General features: G+C 36.4%; 1 protein-coding gene across 1 annotated transcript; it reads right to left on the bottom strand.

Annotated features, from left to right (window-relative positions):
* Window positions 1–12,429: 12,429 nt before the first annotated feature.
* LOC101961832 (melanoma-associated antigen B5-like) lies at window positions 12,430–15,429 on the bottom strand. The gene is made up of 2 exons (XM_021729011.3): window positions 15,346–15,429; window positions 12,430–13,709 (listed from the first exon to the last, which is right to left on the bottom strand). The coding sequence occupies exon 2, from the start codon at window positions 13,647–13,649 to the stop codon at window positions 12,600–12,602; it is 1,050 nt and encodes a 349-aa protein (XP_021584686.2). The 5' UTR covers window positions 13,650–13,709; window positions 15,346–15,429; the 3' UTR covers window positions 12,430–12,599.
* Between the last annotated feature and the right edge of the window lie 3,563 nt (window positions 15,430–18,992).

An 18,992-nucleotide genomic window follows, 5' to 3' on the forward strand; every position in this document is an offset into this window, starting at 1 on the left:
TATGATCTGACTTGGAAATGGCATATATCATTTCTGTACTTGTGCTTTCATTCCTTTGTCTGTAACACAGAGTTTTGGATGGCTGATAAATGTAGCTCTCCTGTGTAGTCAGGGACAAGATAATTAATATGGATTTGATTAATTCAGAGCATGATCTCTGCCATAGTCATCATGATAGTGATTGTGATCGACCAAAGAAGAACCTGAGACTCGGAAAAGTTTAATTCACCTGAAGCCAAATAGCGAAATAGACAGCAAATTGTAATACAGAGTTCATTTCTTAATAAACACATACACAAATACACAGATGTGTATATTGCAAATCTACTTCTCTCTCTCTCTCTCTCTCTCTCTCTCTCTCTCTCTCTCTCTCTCTCTCTCTCTCTCACATCCCTCCTCTATACACACACTCACACACACTCACACACACTCACACAAACATAGTTTAGAAACACTGCATTAAACCCTCCTTTGAGATTATTAGTTATTAATCCAAAAGCAATTATTCTTAAAGAAAATGATTATAACCATAAAATAGAATTTCAACATATATATTAGAATTATAGAAAATGTAAAAATGAGCATAATTACCCTAGATATAACAATAATATAAAGATTCATACATTTTATTTACTCTCACCTGTTCTTTTAATTTTGTTAGTCAAAAAATACTAGCATTGTGATAATCTTCATCATAGTTGCATTCTTTCCAATGGACAAAACAATTTATATGCTTATTTCTTGCATTTAAAAAATTTTTAATGTCAATTTAGCATTTAGTATTTCAGCTGTCACAGATGTCTATTTAATTGCCTGAGCAATTTGAAGAATAATTAGTAATTAAACACTATTTCCTATGACAGTAATAAAAACTTGCAAAGCTATAAAACAAAATGAGTTATGTAAGGAAATTTGAATTTTAACAAAATACCTTTAAAAAGAGTAAAATAAAGAAGCATCCATCAAGAGAAAATCCTTGGCATTTCAGAAGTAGATATCACAAATAAAAAAGTAGAATTGATATAAAAGGTCATTATTTTTGCCCCAAATTGAACAGATTAATATCATTTTTTATACCTGATACTGACCTCATGTGCCCAAACTATAATTTATAAATAATTTTCCTAATTTTTTGAATGGTATTTTGACATTGCCTACATATCCATATTTTATTGAATACAGTAAGACAAAAAGGGAACTTGAAGTTCTTCCATGTTTTAGTACTTTTATGGTCCCTATTTACTTCTCACATTCTATGGATCTTTATTTTTCTGAAATTTTAAAGGTATTTATTTGTTTTGCATATAATTCTTTCTATTATCTGGCTTGTAAAGAATATGAGGTGCTGATTATATTGATATTCTGTTAAAAATTAACATAAATCTTATATAAGGAATACCAGTTTCTGGGCTGGGGTTGTTGCTCAGCATAGGCATTCACCTAGCAGTGCAAAGTTCTGGGTTTGAGCCTCAGCACCATGTAAAAATAAATAAAATAAAGTTATTGTGTCCAACTAAAACTAATATATATATATTTATATATATATATATATATATATATACACACACACACACACACACACACATATATATATAATACCTGCTTCTGATAAAATATTATTTAACACAAAAACATGTATAATTGAATATGTAATTATATTAATTGATTTGCCTTTTCAAATATTTATTGAATATTGATAATATGCCTGATGCTGTTCTGAATTATGAGAATTAAAATATCTTTAATAGGGAATTTATGTTGTTTTATATCTTTTGATTGTTCCAATTAAGTATCAACAAATTAAGGTCTAGTGGGACAATTGCATATATTGTGAAAAATATGTAATGTAATTCTGATTTGTGGTATTTCAACTACTTTTACAATCTCCTAACAAAGTCTACAAAAGTAGATGAGCATAATTAATCTTTTGCTTTATTAATTTAACCATTTACTTTTTTTAATTTTTAGGCTAAGTAATCAGATAAAAGGTTTAACTCAATTATGGGTAAGTAATCATTTTAATCTATATAAATAATCCAAAATATGCAGTCCACATTTTATCTAAAATGAAATGAATTATATATCCATATCATATTCAATGCAATGGTTTTTGTTTTGTAAACAATAGTGTTTTAGGACATCCAAGATGGCAGGCCAGAGGGAAGCAGCATTCTGTGTTGCTCTGTGACCTGGGTCTCAAGTAGTGAGAATACTACATCCCTGTGAGCAATATTTCTACTCCCACGCAGGAATCATGGCCAATGTGCCCATGCAGGGCTCCAGGACACAGCATCAGAGTAGGTCTCCCAAATACTTGCCCAGGCAGGACTACAGGGTACCTGAGTGGAACCATCAACATCCACCATGCAGAACTTTCAGCCACCCACCCGAGCAGAAATCACTGACACCATTCCCACACAGGATACCCAGCAGCTTCCCAGACACAGGAATTCCGGTCGCCATTCCATTATGGACCTCCATTCTCAGCATGGGGCTGCCCTGGTCGAAGCCATCTTTGGTCTCTGCAGCAGCATGAGATAGTCCCCTATGCACAGTAGCCTGCCTGCATCAGGGAACTTCATACAGGCTCCAAAGTCAGCTGATAGCCACACACTACAAGGCTCAACACCATCGCTTGGCTCTCCCCATCAGACTGGACACCTCATGGATGAAAGCACTTGCCTCCATCTTGGGTCACTGCCCTCGCTATCTTCAGTGCAACTCCCAGTATGGAACTCCTGCTGGTCAAGTGCCCAGTTTCTAACGCCCCTCTCTTCCCAGCAGCTGCTACCCCAGCACAGTGACACCCCCTGGTTACTTTCACCATCCTGAGGGTGGAGATAGGAGCTAACAGATGACCCCACCTACTAGATGAGAAGGAAAGCAGGAAAGATACTGATTTTTTTTAAGAGAGAGAGAGAGAGAGAGAGAGAGAGAGAGAGAGAGAGAGAGAGAGAGAGAGAGAGAATTTTTTAATATTTATTTTTTAGTTTTCGGCAGACACAACATCTTTGTTTGTATGTGGTGCTGAGGACCAAACCCGGGCCGCAAGCATGCCAGGCGAGCACACTACCGCTTGAGTCACATCTCCAGCCCAATACTGATTTTTTGTTTGTTTTACTTAGTTACACATGACAGTGCAGTGATCTTGACATATCATACATTTGAATCAGATGGGATATAATTTCTCATTTTTCTGAGTATACAGTTTGCAGAATCTCATTGGTCATGCAGTCACATATATACGCACAGTAATAATACTGTCTGTTTCATTCTACTATCCTTCCTATCTCCCCAACCCCTCCCCTCCCGTCCCTCCACTTCTCTCTATTTTAATCTAGGGTAACGCTATATTTTTTTTCTCACAATTTCATACATGTATTTTATATAACAATTTTCCAACCAAAACAATCCCTGTGTTTTCCTTCAAGATTTTTTTTGTTTCTTTGTTTTCCTCTCTCACTCCACTCTCTCTTCCTCATATCCCCAACATAGTGAAACCAAGTACTTTGCATGAATTAGGATTTTGAGGACTGGGATATCTGAATATCACAGTTATGTTGTATATTCTTTTTATTTTTAACTTTTTCCTGCCAACTTCTACTATTTTAACATTATTTTATTTTTCTTAATATGTATGTGTATTTGTTTTATGTACTCTACTGTCTTCCCACTTACTTGTCTACCCAAAATTACTTCCTCTCCCTTCTCCTGCTACTAATCTTCCTCTTTAGATTTCTCTTTCACACTTCCTAAGATATATCAACTCTATAACCTCACCTCCTACCTCCCCAGCATATCATCCTACTCCTCACACCCAGTTCTTTGTCCACCATCAGAAACTGTAAAACCTTTTACAAACCTACTGAGTATATTGTAGATAATAATTTAATTCACCATTTCTGTACATTATGGCCAAACTTTAAAAGTCTTATTAGCAAACGTTTGTTTTTTCGGTCATTTATATTGAGATCTGAAAACATTGCCCTTCACATCAAAGGAGAGGTATTGGATCCTTGCAGGGGCACTATGATCCTGTAGGGTAAAACCAAACCAGTAACACCTAGGATCCACAGTGCTAGAAGGTAAGACACACAAACAATATGAAAAGACCCAAACAAACCAGATACCACAATATTAGAATCCTTGGCCAGCACAGCAGAATACAGAGAAGGAGTTCAGAATGTACATAATTAAAATGTTCTGCAAATTAAAGGATGATATAAAATAGCATAGATAGGCAGCAAAAGATCATTTTGTTAAAGGGCCACATAACCAAATATAGGAAGCAAAAGATTACTTCAGTAGGGAGATAGAGGTTCTAAAAAATTCTTGAAATGAAAGAAATAATGAACCAACTTAAAAGTTCAATTGAAAGCATCAGCAACAGATTAGACCACTTGAAAGACAGGACCTCAGACAATGAAGAGAAAATATATAATCATGAAACAATGTAGACCACACAGTGAAAATGGTAGGAAACATGAGCAGAATATTCAAGAAATATGGAATAGCATAAAAAGACTAAATGTAAAGAATTATCAGGATAGAGGAAGGCATAGAGTTCCAAACCAAAGGAACAATCAATCTATTCAATGACATAATATCAGAAAATTTTCCAAACTTGAAGAATGAAGTGGAAAACCAAATTCAAGAAGCGTACAGGATGCCAAATGTACAAATCACAACAGATCTACACCAAGACACATTACAAAGAAAATGCCTAACATACAGAATAACAAGACAATATTAAAAGCCACGAGAGAAAGGAATCAGATTACATATAGGGGGAAATTAATTAGATTATGTAGAGATTTTTCAACTGAGAACCTGAAAGCTAGAAGATCCAGAAGAATATATATATAAACCTCTGAAAGAAAGAGGATGTCAACCAAGAATCTTATATCCATCAAAATTAAGCTTTAGATTTGATGATGAAATAAAAAACGTTACACGATAAACAAAAGATTTTACAACATGAAAGCCTACACTACAGAATATCCTCAGCAAAATATCCCATGAAGAGGAATTGAAAAACAACAATTAAAATCAGCAGAGGGAGGTATTACACTAAAGGAAAATTAATCAAAGGAGAAAACAAGTTAAATACCAAAAATAAACAAAAATGTCTGGGAATACAAGTATGTCTTAATAATAACCCTGAACGTCAATGGCCTAAACTCACCAATAAAAAGACATAGACTGGCAGATTGGATTTAAAAAAACAAAGACCCAACATTATCCTGCTTCCAAGAGACTCATCTCATAGGAAAAGATATCCACAGACTGAAGGTGAAAGGTTGGGAAAATTCTTACCACTCACATAGACTGTGAAAGCAAGCAGGGGTTTCCATCCTCATATCAAAAAAAGTAAACTTCAAGCCATACTTAATCAAAAGGATAAAGAAGGATAGTTCATACTGACTAAGGGAACCATTCATCAAAAGACATAACAATAATAAATTTATATGCCCCAAACAATGGAACATCTGCATACATCAAACAAATTCTTCTCAAGTTCAAGAGTCAAATAAACCATAATACAATAATTCTGGGTGACTTTAACATACTTCTTTCACCACTGGATAGATCTTCCAAGCAAAAGATGAACAAAGAAACTAGAACTCAATGACACAATCAATAACTTAGACTTAACTGACATATATAGAATATTTCATCCTTCAACAAGCAAATACACTTTCTTCTCAACAGCACATGAATACTTCTCTAAAATAGACCATATATTATGCCACAAAGCAACTCTTAGCCAATATAAAAAAGTAGAGATACTACCCTGCATTCTATTGGATCTTGATGGAATGAAATTAGAAATAAATCATAAAATAAAAAATAAAAATGACTCCAACACATGTAGTCTAAATAATATGCTACTAAATGAACAATGAGTTACAAAACACATCAAGGAGATTAAACAATTCTTAGAGGTAAATGAGAACACAGATACAACATAACAAAATCTGAGGGGCAGTATGAAGGCAGTGCTAAGAAGAAAGTTCATTGCATGGAGTTCATTCCTTAAAAGAAGAAGAGAAAAAACAAAAACAAAAACAAATAAATGACCTCAAGGCACACCTCAAGGCACACCTCAAAATCCTAGAAAAAGAACAAATCAATACCAAAATTAGTAGAAGACAGGAAAAAAATTAAAACCAGAGCTAAAAATCAATGAAATTGAAACAAAAGAAACAATTGAAAAAATTGACAAAACAAAAAGTTGGTTCTTTGAAAAAATAAATAAATTTGACAAACACTTAGCCATGTAACAAAGAGAAGGAGAGAGAAAACTCAGATCTCTAACATACTTGATGAAAAAGGAAATATCACAGCAGAATCTACAGAAATACAGAAGATAATTAGAAATTATTTTTAAAACTTTTACTCCAATAAAACAGAAAATATCAGAAGCATTGATAAATTTCTAGAGTCATATGATTTGCCCAAATTGAATCAGAATGTCATACACAATTTAAACCAGTCAATTTCAAATGATGAAATAGAAATTGCCATTTGAATCCTACAAACCAAGAAAAGCCCAGGACCAGATGGATACACAGCCTAATTCTACAACAACATCTTTAGAGAAGAACTAATACCAATACTCTTCAATTTATTTCAGGAAATAGAAAAAGGGAACACTTCCAAACTCATTCTATGAGGCCAATATCACCCTGATTCCAAAACCAGGCAATGACACATCAAAGAAAGAAAATTTCACACCAATATCTCTAATGAACATAGATGCAAAAATTCTCAAAAAAATTCTGGCAAATTGAGTACAAAAACATATTAAAAAGATAGTGCACCACGATCAAATGAGGTTTATCCCAGGAATGCAAGTTTGGTTCAATGTATGGAAATCAAGAAATGTAATTTACATCAATAGACCTAAAGATAAGAATCATATGATCATCTCAGTACATGCAGGAAAAGCATGTATTTGACAAAATACAGCACCCATTCATGTTCAAAACACTAGAAAAACTAGGAATAACAGGAACATATCTCAACTTCATAAAAGCTATCTATGCTAAGCCCCAGGTCAACATCATTCTAAATGGAGAAACATTGAAAGCATTCCCTCTAAAAACTGGAACAAGACAGGGATGCCCTCTTTCACCACTTCTTTTTAACATAGTTCTTGAAACTCTTGTCAGAGCAATTAGACAGATGAAAGAAATTAAAGGGATATGGATAGGAAAAGAAGAACTCAAAATAGCACTATTTGCTGACAATATGATTCTATACTTAGAAGACCCAAAAAGTTCCACCAGAAAACTTCTAGAACTGGTAAATGAATTTAGCAAAGTAGCAGGATACAAAGTCAACACCCATAAATCAAAGGCATTTCTGTATATCAATGACAAATCCACAGAAAGGGAAACAAGGAAAACCACCCCATTTTCAATAGCCTCAAAAAATAAAATACTTGGGAATCAACCTAACAAAAGAGGTAAAAGACCTCTAAAATGAAAACTACATAATGCTAAAGAAAGAAATTAAAGAATATCTTGCAAGATGGAAAGATCAACCTTGTTTTTGGATAGGCAGAATTAATATTGTCAAAATGACAACACTACCAAAAGCATTATACAGATTTAATTGAATTCTATTCAAAATACCAATGACATTCATCATAGAAATAGAAAAAATAGTCATGAAATTCATCTGGAAAAATAAGAGAACCAGAATACCTAAAGCAATCCTTAGCAAGAAGAGTGAAGCAGGTGGCATCACTATACCAGAACTTAAACTATACTATAGAACACTAGTTACAAAAACAGAATGGTATTGGCACCAAGAATAGTGTGCCATATCATTTAGAATATTTTGTTGAATTAAGAAATTTACTTAATATAAGTTTTCTTCAATTAATTCAAAACTGCCCCAGCTACATTAAAGAAGTTATGCTATATAAAATGCAATCTAAAAAGTAATTTCTTCTTTTCAAAATGCATAATTTCCCATTTGCAGTAGCTCAAGTAAATGAGTGTTTTGAAAATTGGAATAAGTATGCATACCTAAATGTGAGTCAAAGGAAGAAATTTTAGCTTGTGTTTTATGCATTGGTCCAAAGAAATTCTTTGTTTCTCGAAAAGAAATTTTATACACAACTGGACCATATCATGACCTAGTCATATTTGATTTTTTAAAAATCTTACTAAAATGAGAACTATGCCTATGATATATGTATAGCAAACTCTTAAATTTTCACATATTGCTTGAATAACAGTATAATCCAAGCCACCTGCTATCAATGGAGAGCAGGTGGCTTAGATTCATGCAGTATTTTAACATTGTGGTTTAAATTTCAATTTTAACAAACTGTTCTTCATGTAGTGAAAGTTTTGTACATGCTAATTCTGATGGGACTCACATCAGTAATAACAATATACATTTTTTTTGTAAGAATAGGTATTTCTAATTTATATCCAGCATAGTTAAAAAAGCCGATCCTACCATCATAAATTATATAGTGCTATTGTTAAATTGGTATTTTAAAATGTTTTTCTAATAATTACATACAAGTGGGATTGTGAATAGAATATTTATGTAACCTATCCCTAGACATATTGTAAGTGTATCATAGACTTCCAAGGATACTAATGATTTTAATACTTCTACTGGCTATGTAATGTGGTAATATTAACAATGAGGGAAAATAACTCACAGGAAAAATTTATGATCTTATGTAAAAATATACTTTACAAGTTCTGTATGATTTAGCATTATTGTAGAAGAATGAGCTTCTTAAATATTTTTTACTTTCAAAGGGTTAATGAGACCAGATAGAGTAATGAAGAACTAAAAATTAGTCATATATTCCTTTTACTATTGTTTAAAATGACATTATGTACAGAGTGACATTTAGCATGTTTTTTTTTTAATGCCAGCAACATACAAGCCTTTTACCATTCCCACTTCAAACATGTGGAGGAACATAATATTGTGAAATACTTCACAGTCTCAGAAGTTAAGATTGTTTCTTCTTAAAAATAGCAGAATATAATAGAATTAGTGAAAATGGTGATAACTCTTAACAGCTTGTTCATTTGAAAGGTTAACCTTAATTCCTCATTTCCACAACTTTATCTACCTAAGCCATGCTAAACTTAAACTTCAGTCCCACTGATGAACTTGCAGTTTCCCAAATACATGTAAAAGCCTTAGAAAATTTACACTTAACTGACACTTCACTGTACTAATCTGGACCCCAAGTCTTTTATTTTTTATCTTATGTTGACCCTCTGGTCTACCATTATCTTACCATCTTTCCTGTGAGATAACTGCTCTTAATAAATCATAGCATGCTCAACAATAACACAGTATATTTCAAAGAGAAGATACCTGATTAATGTTAAGAGACTGAATGACCCAATAAGCATAATATCTAATTTAATAAGAGTTAATTTTTCCTAATTTCTTAAGTAAGCTAAACAAATCTAGGTACATGCCATTTAACTTTGCAGAAGAGAATACTGAAAACAATTGGGAAAACCTGGTAAGGTAAACCTCCCAGGAACTAAGAAGATTTAGGGAAGATATTCACAAGTTCAAGGCCAGCCTGGGCAACTTAGTGAGATCCTGTCTCAAAATAACAAAAAGGGCTGGAGATGTTGCTCAGTGGTTGAGCACCCCTGTGTTCAAACCCCATTACTACAATAAATAAAAAAAAACAAGCAAACAAACAAATCATATTGAATACAGGAATTGTTAATCTTTTACCTCTGTTTTTTAAGGAGGGGGGAAGAGGGTGGGGAAAGAGAGAATGAAATATTTTTGTAGATGGACAAACACAATGCCTTTATTTTTATGTGGTGCTAAGAATCGAACCTGGGTCCTGCCAGTGCTAAGGGAGCACTCTACCACTGAGCCACAATCCCAGCCCATACTTTATTTTTTATTATTATTTTTTTAAGTTTAGGGATTTTTTTTATTGGTTGTTCACAACATTACAAAGCTCTTGACACATCAAATTTTATACATTAGATTGAAGTGGGCCCATACTTTATTTCTTGATTCCAACAGTTTTACTGCTGACTCTTCTTATATTTCCAAACATCTATTCTGATTCCATCTAATTGAAAAATAAGAGGGAAAGCATCCCAATTTACTTCACTAATGTAAAAACTTTTACTTTTAAGCTGATATACAGACACAATAAATGAGTAAACAAAGTAATTTGCAAACTCATAAACTATTCAAACCACCTATTAAAAGTAATATTTGAAAAATAAGGAAAAGAAAGGGAAAATGAAGAAGGGAGAGAGGAAGTAAGATGGTGTAATTTATTATCACATAAACAAAAATACCAAGATGATATACACACATACTGAAGGTCATGGCCAACCACTAGGGCATTGGAATGTTCTAAATAACTATGATATGAAGTGATAGGAATGTTTGTTCCACTGGGGAAAAAAAAGTATAGCCTTCATAGGAAGCTGCAGTTAAGAGCTGGTCAGCAGGTAATGTTCCATAGTTGGAAGGAGTGTACACTGGAAAAGTCTCAGAGGAAGGAGGCTGTAATGATGGAAAGAGCTAAAGCTGTACAGAATACTAATTCCTGGGCAGTGTGAGCTTTCAGGGGCTATGGACATAAAAGTAGGAGGCTCCTAGGAAAATTAAACCCAGGGAAATTACTCAAATTTTAATTTATTTTCATATTTACCTTCCCATAATAGGCCTGCTTTTAGTAGTTTGGCTGCAAGTGCCTTTTTATTGCCTGAGATCCATTTTGGAATAGTGAGAAAAAGTGAATTAAAAGACAAAAAGGTCTGCCTTTGGTTGGAGGAATAGTATGAGGTCTAGACAAATTCAGATTAGGAGCATAGCCCAGCTTTACTACCTGCCAGTTTTGTGAACTTGAGAAAATGCAAGTTCATCATCTGCCAATTTAAATTGGTAAGCCCTATTTTGTAGAAGTGTTTGAACTACACATAGAATACATGGCAAGATTACTTGAAAGTATTGCCCAATATTTAAAGGATAGCATCTCTTTGTATCCCAGATGAAACCACCCACCACATTATGAACATTTTTAAAAAATCCAGATGTCAGAGAATATGGGATACTCCTATAGAAAGGAGACTGAATAAGCCAAAAAATCTCCCTAGTAAGTAAAATTGTAAATTTGTCCTGTGAGAGCACTTATTTTAGTGTAAGGTTGTCTCCTCCAACTGTTTGTAACTTAGGCTCCTAGAATTAGTATCAAGGAACAAGTACTTCCCTCCCAAGTGCCAATATAAACCATTTCTATTTACATTTATTATACTCTTAGCAAAATTTATCCCTCACTTAAAATTTGTTAAACTACACTCAAAATAACCTAATTAAAATGGCCTTTTAATACAATAGGATCTAGCTCTTCCAGTACAAGGCAAAAGGTGCCAACATAGTGGCTCCTGTACATCTTACCTCAAGGAATTATTACCCTTATTTCTCAGAAATTCTTAAAGAGAAAATGTGCATACCCAGTTCACAAACTGTGTTCATCAGCACTGAAAACAGTTCAGGGAGTTTCTTGCTTGCTTAGGTGAATATTTGACTCTTGTTTACCCACAATCCCAAAGCAAATTATTGGGCAATTTTATATTATAGACTGAATGTTTTTGTGCCAATGCCTGTCCAAATTCTTATACTAAAACATCAATTTCCAATGCAATAATATTTGAAGGTAGTGCTTTGGTAAAATAATTAAGTTTAGATGATATTATGAGGGTGGGCACCTATGTTGGGATTATTGTCCTTATAACAAGAGGGAAAGAGACTAGGTTTCTCTCTCTCTTCTATGTGAGGCCACAGCGAGATAGTGGCTGCTTTCAAGCCAGGAAGTGTACCATTACCAGGATCCAAATAGGCTGGCACCTTGAATTTAGAGCTCCCAGGCTCAAGAATTGAGGGAAGTATGTGTGTTTTGTTTAAGTTTCAAGTCTATAGTATTTTGTTATGGCAGCCCAAGCAGTTACAGGACTTTGCCTCTTAACTTTGAGGTATACCATCTGAGAGCATGGAATTTACTCACCACTTTCACAGCTTCAACTAACCTAACACCCATCTTAAATAAAATTTATATCCCACTGAGGACTCACAGTTTCCTAAAGCCCCAAACTGCCTTGCTCATGAAATTTCCACTTAATTGCTCTCATAAGGAATACTTTCATCCACACTCATTCTTTTTACTTTACCTCTAAGTTATATAGGGCAGTTCAGCAACTTTCTTGTATGATTACAGCTTGTAGGCTCAAAAAAAATTCTACAAGTAGAGGCTGAGTCTGCTTCATTTCAGTATCCCATTCTACCACAGAGACTTCCAAACAGCATATGTTCAATTAATTTTGGTGAATGAGTCAAGAAACACAGCCTATTTTTTAAAGATTTAATTTCTTCTACATTTTTGAATAAGCCAAGGAAAGTTTAGAACATTTAACTCCATAAAACAAAAGACAAAAACAATTAGACAACACCAAGATTGATGAGGTTTTAATTTTTTTTTTTCCTGAAGTCTGTTAGCCCACTTATATTTTCAAGAAAACCCCTATTGTGATGTCATATTTTATTATCTGGATGATGAAAATGACTCAAACTTCAACAGGTGTGAGAGAAGCTGCTGGACATGAGGCCTTGGGAACTTCACTAGCTTTGGCAGTAGTTTCAGGCTTGGTTGCATCCGTGGTTTGGGATCTTTCTTTCTCATCTTTCAAAGCCTCTTCATAAAGAGTTGGGAAGAAACTAGGAGCGGTCTCATTAATCTTAGCCAAAAACTCCAAGACTTGCATCTTGCTGGTTTCAGCATGAGCTCGGGGACCCCACAGGAATTCATGGCGTGGAGGATCACTGTTGACCACCTGCCGGTATACCAGGTATTTTAGCCTCACCAAATCTTTGGTGATGAGCTTCTTGGGCTCTCCATAGATGAAATGCTTCTTCCCAGGATATACATGCATCATCTTCAGGAATCTCCAGATGTCTTCCTCAGAGGCGCAGTCACCCTTCATGAAGATCATACCCAGGACATTCATCAGGAGACCGGCCTTGGGTAATCCCCTCCCAGCACGAATCCTCCCATTGTTGGGGAGTTTCAGCTTGCTGACAAGGTTGTATGAGTGATTGGTTGAGTCAACTTCCCTCACATCAACTGCAAAGACATCTGCAAGATGCTCACAGGCTCTCTTGAAGATTTCAGCAAACTCATTTTTGTACTTCTGGTTGACAACTTTCAGCATATCTTCCTTAGTAATACGCTGCTTCATTTCATACTTGTAGAGGAGGAACTGCTCCAACAACCCAACCTTTCCAGTTAGAGGATCTTCACAGGAATCATCAGTGGAGAGTGTGGCCTCAGAAGTGCTTTTCCCTTCCTCCTTTTGGCTATTAGAAACTTTATCAGATGTAGTGCAAGAAACACCTGCAGAAGTAGTGGTGGTAGATTGTGCTTTCTCAGGATCCTGGGGACTGCTCCGTGACTCAGTACCAGGTGGATTGTGGAGAGAAGAGAACCCTTCTGCTGTTGTTGCTGCTGCTGCTGCTGCTGCTGCTGCTTCTTCAAAATCCTCAAAATCCTGAGGATCACTTTGAGCCTGCTGGCGTTTCTCACGGGCAAGGAACTTATTCTTCAGACCTCGAGGCATGATGAATCAGATTAGGGACAATGGAAGGAGTATGGGCAGGATGAGTGGCGGTGCAAGCACCTGGAGGAGGGAAAATGAAATTGTAAGAGCACTTTCAGCAGGGATTTACCTCCCTGGCTGTAACTAAGGCCACTTCTGCAGGTTTCTGGGAGAGCATTGCTTTAGGAACCCACAATGCTCATAGTCTAATCAACCTGTCTCCTGGAAGGCACAGTGAGTCTTAGGCTATAGACTGTCCCTACCAAGGTGTATTGGAGTGGTAGTGGAGGCTCTGTTTTGAGGTGTGGGAAGTCATCCCATTCAACATCAACTGTTGGCAAGTCCTGGGCCTCTCTCTTTTGCTGCTCTCAAGTTGATACTTCAACCCCAAAAGCCAACATGCCCCTGAGACCCCAAAGGAAGAAGTAAAGGACATTCTCATCCTACATTCCTGTCAGAAGTTCCACAACTGAGAGTTACAAGGAGCCCTCTCTATCATGGCATGCTTGGGTATACAATTCTCATTTGGAGAATTTGCCTGATGTCCAGGTAGTGCCTGGTACATCTCCTTTCTTCTGACTGGTAGCTAACTCTTATACCAAATACCTTACCTCTCTTAAATTTGATACATAGTAGTGACAGCCTCAACCTGAGAGCCCTGTTCTGAGCCCTCTAGTGCTAAATACATTGGTGGGGATCTGATTCTTTGTTATCTATACAATGGCGAATGGTCTCTTCAACACTTCCTTTGACCTCTGAATCTTCCCTTTATGCCAAACTTTTCTCTTCCTGCTGGCATCTCCTAAGACTCCCTAGGAGGATATTGAGGGCAACCTCATCTGTGCATTGCCTCCCAAGGTGGAAAATAAGAGATGGATTATGTGGTATCTTCTTCTTGATCTTTCCCTCAGACATTAGGGTTCTCACCTTAACTCCTGGGAATATCTAGAAATCCTCCTACAGCGGACCTTACATCATGCCTTTATTAAAAAACATCTCTCAGCACTATTGTCCCCTACCCAATACCATGGGATATAATAAGTACCAGTTACATTGGTAGTGCACAAACATCACAGGCTGCCAGCAGGACCTGGGGTGCCTCAATTTCTTGCCTTGAAACCTGGCTATAACTGGGAAGCTTCCCTATGTTGACTCAAGGATCCACGACCCAGGTCTTCATATCGTCAAGAGACTCCCACGTCCTCGCCGAAATTTGCCTGATGCCCCTCATTTGGGCTTCCCAGACTTATGGTAGGGTCAGGCTCTGGGCCATGTCACTCTTCAGAGATTGGTGATTTCCTTAAAACTCACTGAAGGTTCTGCCCTTGATTCCCTGTTAAGCATGATACCCCTTTTGCTTACCGGAGCCACCTCTGGCTCCCTTAACACCCCCGCCCTATACCAAATAAGAAAGAATGCCTCCCATCTACCTGACTCCATGTTTGCGTCTTCTGGAAGACGCAGTCTCGGTCTCCAACTAAGTTTCTTCGCCTTTACTGATTTTAGGGTCCCCTTCCCCTACTCTACTAAACTAGGACTTCCCGCTTTTATTTTCTCTTGCCTTCCTGGGACCTTAGAGGTGGAAATAAACAAAAATCTCAGTTAGCCCGCTCTCCTCAGGCCTTCTCAAGACTTAGAATAAGAGTGAGGGGTTTTGGAGGAGGGGGAGGGGACACTTTTTCTGAGGTAATGATTCTCTCATTGTCAAACTCCTCACCTGGAAGCCGACCAGAGACTGGGACTTCGTTTTCCCTTTCGCTGATCTAGCTGCCTCAGATAAAGCCCTTTATTTTCCTCAGGCACCCTGGGAGGAAGTGAGAGCGATCACCAATGATAGGGCTAAGAGAGGCCGACAGCCAGGGCTGCGTCTCTAGCGCCCCCTGTGCTCTGGGGTGTAGGACTACCTCAGCCTCAAAGAGAATTCTAGATTTTACTGTGACTTCTGGGCCCCTCCCTCTGCCCTTCCCCCTTACTGCAATGCCCTCCCATTCATAAGTTCCGTCTTGCCGAAGTCAGCTTGAGTACAAGGCCTTGGCTCCCTAGATCTAAGAGCAAGCGAAGGGAAGACAATGAACTCCTATTTCTGAGGATGCCAGCTCAAAGAAAGTGAGAGAAAAGTCCCAGTCTCTGGTGATAGTTGAGGAGCTTGAATGAGAATGAAAGCAATACGTACTTCAGTTTATGTGTTCTCAGTCAGTATTTATCTGCAAATTCATCTTGGTGCCGTCTCTTTAATGAAAAGCTTTCTGCCAAATGCAACATTGCTGAAAATTCTTGAATAGTCTACCTACTTCAAATATTGAAGATCATAGGTCTGTGTCTCTGGAGTGATGTGAGATGGGGAAGCTGAAGAACAAGGTGGACAGGTTGGAATAGGAGGTTACTGCCACAGTAAATGTTGATTTATTCATTCTCTTCATCACACAGACTCAATCTTTCATGGTACTTCTGAGAGATTTAATTACTACATGAAAGAAGCTAGAGCTCGATAATTTGGTGAGATCCTAATCCTGAAGTTAATTAGACACTGCACATGTCGATGATCATATTGTTACCAATTCTTTGTGTTTATTCTAACATCTCATTTATTTTGATATTCTTATTGCTCTGGCTATGGATTATAATTCAGAACTTTGGGCAAAAAAATTCTCAATCATCTAAGATATATTTTGTAGTAGTGAGGAGAAAAAATATTAAATGTACACATGGTCAGCCTTAGCATGAGAGTAGTGGAATAGCCTGGGCTCTAGATGAATTCAGATCAGTGATCTATCCTGGTTCTATCACTTACTACCTTGAGATTATGAGAATATTGCTAGTTCTTTATCAGCCAGTTCAGTTTCCTAAGCCTTATGGATTGACTTTTTTTTGTCCTTCCAAAATTTATATGTTGAAACTCTAAACTCAATGTGACAGGAAGTGATTCCTTTGAGAAATAATTAGTTTTAAATGAAGTAATGAGGGTGGGGTCTCCATGATGGGATTAATAGCCTTATAAGAAAACCCAGAAAGCTTGTACTCCCTTTCTTTCCATCATGCAGGGATACACCAAGAAGGCAGATGTCTGCAAGAGAACCAGATATTCTTGAACCTTGATCTTGGGCTTTCTAGTCTCCAGGATATCAGGAAATGAATGTTTGTTATTCAAACCAACCATTTTCTGGTATTTTGTTATATAAACCTCCTAAGTAAAACCAGTTTTGTAGGATCATGGGAATATACATATTGGGCAGAAAGCCCTTGTCATAATGACTGACAAATATCCAGTGTTCAGTGATTGGCAGTTAGAATGATTTTTATCCAGATAATACCACTCTCCTTTAGGAATTTTTTAAAATCCAGGATATGTCAGATAAAATGAAATGCTATCAAAGAACCAAATCAGCTAAAAATCTATTTTAGGAAGTACAATTAGATTTTCCCTATGAGGGCATCTGCTATTTAATTTGAATGTGGGGGGTTCTTCCCACCTGCATGTATCTCAAAGTTCCTAGAATTTTGTCAAGGACCAACTCATTCAGTGCTTCCCAACTACACTTCCATCCAAACTTCCTCTATTCTTTATTCATTTCTTCCTCACAAAAATCTAGCTCGCTCTCAGAATTTGCAAAGTAATCCTCAATGTAACCTAAGTACAATGCTCTTTCAAAGAAGTGACATCTATTTATTTTAGCTGATGGCAAATTGACAATACAATGACTTCTGTACATCTCACCTCAAAGAAGTGTCACCTTTATTTTTCAGAATCTCCAGGAGTCAATATGCATAGAACACCTAGTTTATGCATTGTATTCTACTACATATAGATAAGGGCAAAAGTTTTATCCATATGGATTGAATTGTATACCCTCTCCTCCAAAGTTCATATGTTGAACTCCTAAACTCTAGTCCCTCACAGTGTGACTATATTTGAAGATAAGATCTTTGTAAGGGTAACTGAGTTAAAATGAAGCAGTTAGGGTACCCCATAATACAGTTAGGATGCCCTTATAAGAAATTATTATAACACACAAGAAGACACCAGACATGGACATACACCAAAGTTCCACCCTGTGCAGAGGCAGAAGGAAGATGAACTTCTACAAACCAAGTAGAGAGGCCTCAGAGGAAGCCAATCCTCTGGAACCTTGATCTTGAACTTGTAGCCTTTTGGACTATGAAAGAAAAATTCTGCTTTTTAAGCTATTAGCTTATGGTCATTTTTTTAATGGTAGCCCTAAAACTCTAAAACACTGCCTTTAAGTAGATACTTCTTTGGAATGTATATTATCTGTGATCCCAATGTTACTCTTGAAAGTGTGCTTTAATGGCCTAATAATTATTCCATTTGTGATGGAGGAATTCCTCCAGTGTATTAATGTTGTATGCAAACACACAACCCTGGACACTGCACAGATGACTCCTTCCTGAGGGAGGAAGACACTATATCCTGCACAAGACCACATGGGAGTTGCACTCAGAAACAGAGTAAATAAGTAGAAGACAGGATTTGTAGATTAAGAAGAAGAGGTGATTTTTTTTGTTTGAATAAGTCCAAAAGCTTCTGTATCTAATCTTCTTAATAAAGATACTTGTTTGGCAAGGGTATCTTATCTATAGTACATATTGAGGAACTTGCAGTTAGGTCATTTGAGGCCCTGCTGGTTTCATGAAATTTCAAGGCAATACATAATATTGGATCTTATATTATAGGCCTTACACTATAGTTTTCCATTCAAGGGCCTTCTTTTTAAACTTTGTGACAGAGTTTCTAAGGGTATGGCCTCTGTTCACCAACCCCACAGCCACATAGAGATCACCATGAAGCTTAATTTTAAAGTTGCAATTACATTGACTTGAAGTTTCCTGACATTCAAATTACCTTGCCACAGGCAATTTATTCTCCTTTTCATTCATTCTTTCTACTTTCCTATGAGTCATATAGGGTATCTCAACATTTTCCTCATATGAGTGTAGCTCCCAGTTTCTAAAATTATGGGTAGAATCTATATCTGAGCAATTCTTGTATGATCACAGAACCTCTCAAGGAAGAGATAATCAACTGATGTTTTGGGAATAAGAAGAGTGAGCAAGAAGTCTGACTTATACCCTATTATTAATAAGCTAACCATATCAAGGTATAAACCATTCAATTACATAATAAAGACTAAAAGAAATGAGGGAATTCAAGACTGATCATATTTTTTTTTACTATTCTATTTTCTCAACTGCTTTATTATTGTTTTTTTCATATTTCCAAGAAAACTTTTATTGCGGTGTCATGTTTTCTTATAAGGATAAAAGGTCTCAGACTAAAATAGGTATAAGAGAGGCTGTTGGATATAGTCATGTGTTTTAGTCAGCTTTTTCACTCCTGTGACCAAG

The sequence above is a fragment of the Ictidomys tridecemlineatus genome, chromosome X (genome assembly GCF_052094955.1).
Source record: "Ictidomys tridecemlineatus isolate mIctTri1 chromosome X, mIctTri1.hap1, whole genome shotgun sequence".
In the NCBI taxonomy this organism is placed as follows: Eukaryota; Metazoa; Chordata; class Mammalia; order Rodentia; family Sciuridae; genus Ictidomys; species Ictidomys tridecemlineatus.